Source organism: Enhydra lutris, unplaced genomic scaffold (assembly GCF_002288905.1).
Source record: "Enhydra lutris kenyoni isolate GAN:26980312 unplaced genomic scaffold, ASM228890v2 scaffoldscaffold80, whole genome shotgun sequence".
NCBI classification, from domain to species: domain Eukaryota; kingdom Metazoa; phylum Chordata; class Mammalia; order Carnivora; family Mustelidae; genus Enhydra; species Enhydra lutris.
In genome coordinates, this window is record NW_019154164.1 from 2,934,903 (window position 1) to 2,936,372 (window position 1,470).

Consider the following 1,470-nt stretch of genomic DNA (forward strand, 5'->3'; position numbering starts at 1 on the left):
GTTTTCATTTGGCTCAGACTGGCTAGAATTTCATCTACAGACTTTCAGTACTCTTGGGGAATTGGTTCCAAATGCAGAAAGTGCCTGTGAGTTGTTTTCATCATTGTTGGGTTGGGTTTGGTTTGGTGATGGGTGACCAAATGAACAAAATCTAGTTATTTAAATTTCCAGAAGCACATGAGTTCATGACAGTCTATGAAGTGGTATCACAGTTCCTCACCTGTATTTTAAGTGTTAGTGCAGGATATACATTTTTAAGGCTGGAGGTGAGAGGGAGATAAGTTTACAATGTGACCTGCTCTCTTACTGGTGAGTTGGGTTGTTTATCCTTGCTGGGGCTCGAGAACGTTTGGCAAGGCAATCTCTTGTGAAGTGACCAGCCTGGCTGCAGTAGAGGCACAACTGAGCTTCTTGCTGGTGGGCTCTTTTGGCCGGAGTGAGTGGTGGCTGGCTTCCACGCAACTGTATAGGTTCTTCCTTGGGTGGCAGATCTGTGGGGATGGAAAAGGCTTGGTGGTGGATCAAGGAATCCAACACTGGGAGCTGGGTCTCTGACTGAAGAAGCTCTGGCCTTTCACTACGTTTCTTGTCCAACTGAATACACTGAGTGATCAGGTCTGGAAGGTTATCCATCATATCTGTGCCACTCAAATCATCCTGGATGGAGTCAGCTAGTCCTTCTTGGAAGTGATCACTCTGACTGGTTTCATTATAGCTCAGATTTTGAGCAAGGTGCTGGAAAGTAGAAGCATCTTGCTGAGAAGAGTTGTCCTCTTTGTTCAGAGGGTCTATTTCCTGTTTTGTAGGCATACCAAATGATTGCTGGAACTCAAAAACAAAGTTCTCATATTGTTTCTGCTGAGTGCTCTGGTCAGGCCCAAATATGACTCCACAACTTTCCATCTGCTGAGATAGGTAGTCAAAAAAGAACTTGATTTGGACATCATCTGCAGGATTGGGGAACTTGAGAGTTGTCAACTGTGCAAGAAATATTGAGAGGTTGGCAGGGTCATGGTGAAACTGAGAGAGATGTTCAAGTGAGCGGGGTACAGACATCATCACGGTAGCCAGGGTAGGCATGACTTGGCCTCTCAGATCAGAGCCCTCTTCATTTAGATGCTGTATTTGTGGCTGTAGAATCAGATTCTCAGTCTGAAGGGAGGAATGCTCTACTTGCAAGGTAGGTGGTGATTCTGTGTACTTCTCCATTGGATCTTCTGAAATCAAGTGAGACTAAGTAGAATTGAGTGACAGTACTGGACACCAATGGGCAGACAGTAGGTTTCCTCTGTTATCAGAAAAATAGTGTCATGAGCAAGTAGCCAAAACTGCTACTTATGAAGCAGTCACAAGGGGACACTGAGAGATGAATTGGAGAGATGCCAAAACTGTTGCCCACTATTCAATGTTGACTCTTCTTATGGAGAATGCCAATGTTCTGCACATTCAGAAGTGATAAATTACCCTAGA

At 44.6% G+C, this 1,470-nt stretch overlaps 1 protein-coding gene across 1 annotated transcript; it reads right to left on the reverse strand.

The window, feature by feature from the left end:
• Positions 1 to 303: 303 nt before the first annotated feature.
• LOC111160951 (retrotransposon Gag like 4) lies at positions 304 to 1,209 on the reverse strand. The gene has a single exon (XM_022524352.1). The coding sequence runs from the start codon at positions 1,207 to 1,209 to the stop codon at positions 304 to 306; it is 906 nt and encodes a 301-aa protein (XP_022380060.1).
• Positions 1,210 to 1,470: the final 261 nt, after the last annotated feature.

What these genes read in the sequence shown, in the direction of transcription:
- LOC111160951 (XM_022524352.1), bottom strand. Translation starts at nt 1,209, where the DNA reads ATGGAGAAGTACACAGAATCACCACCTACCTTGCAAGTAGAGCATTCC.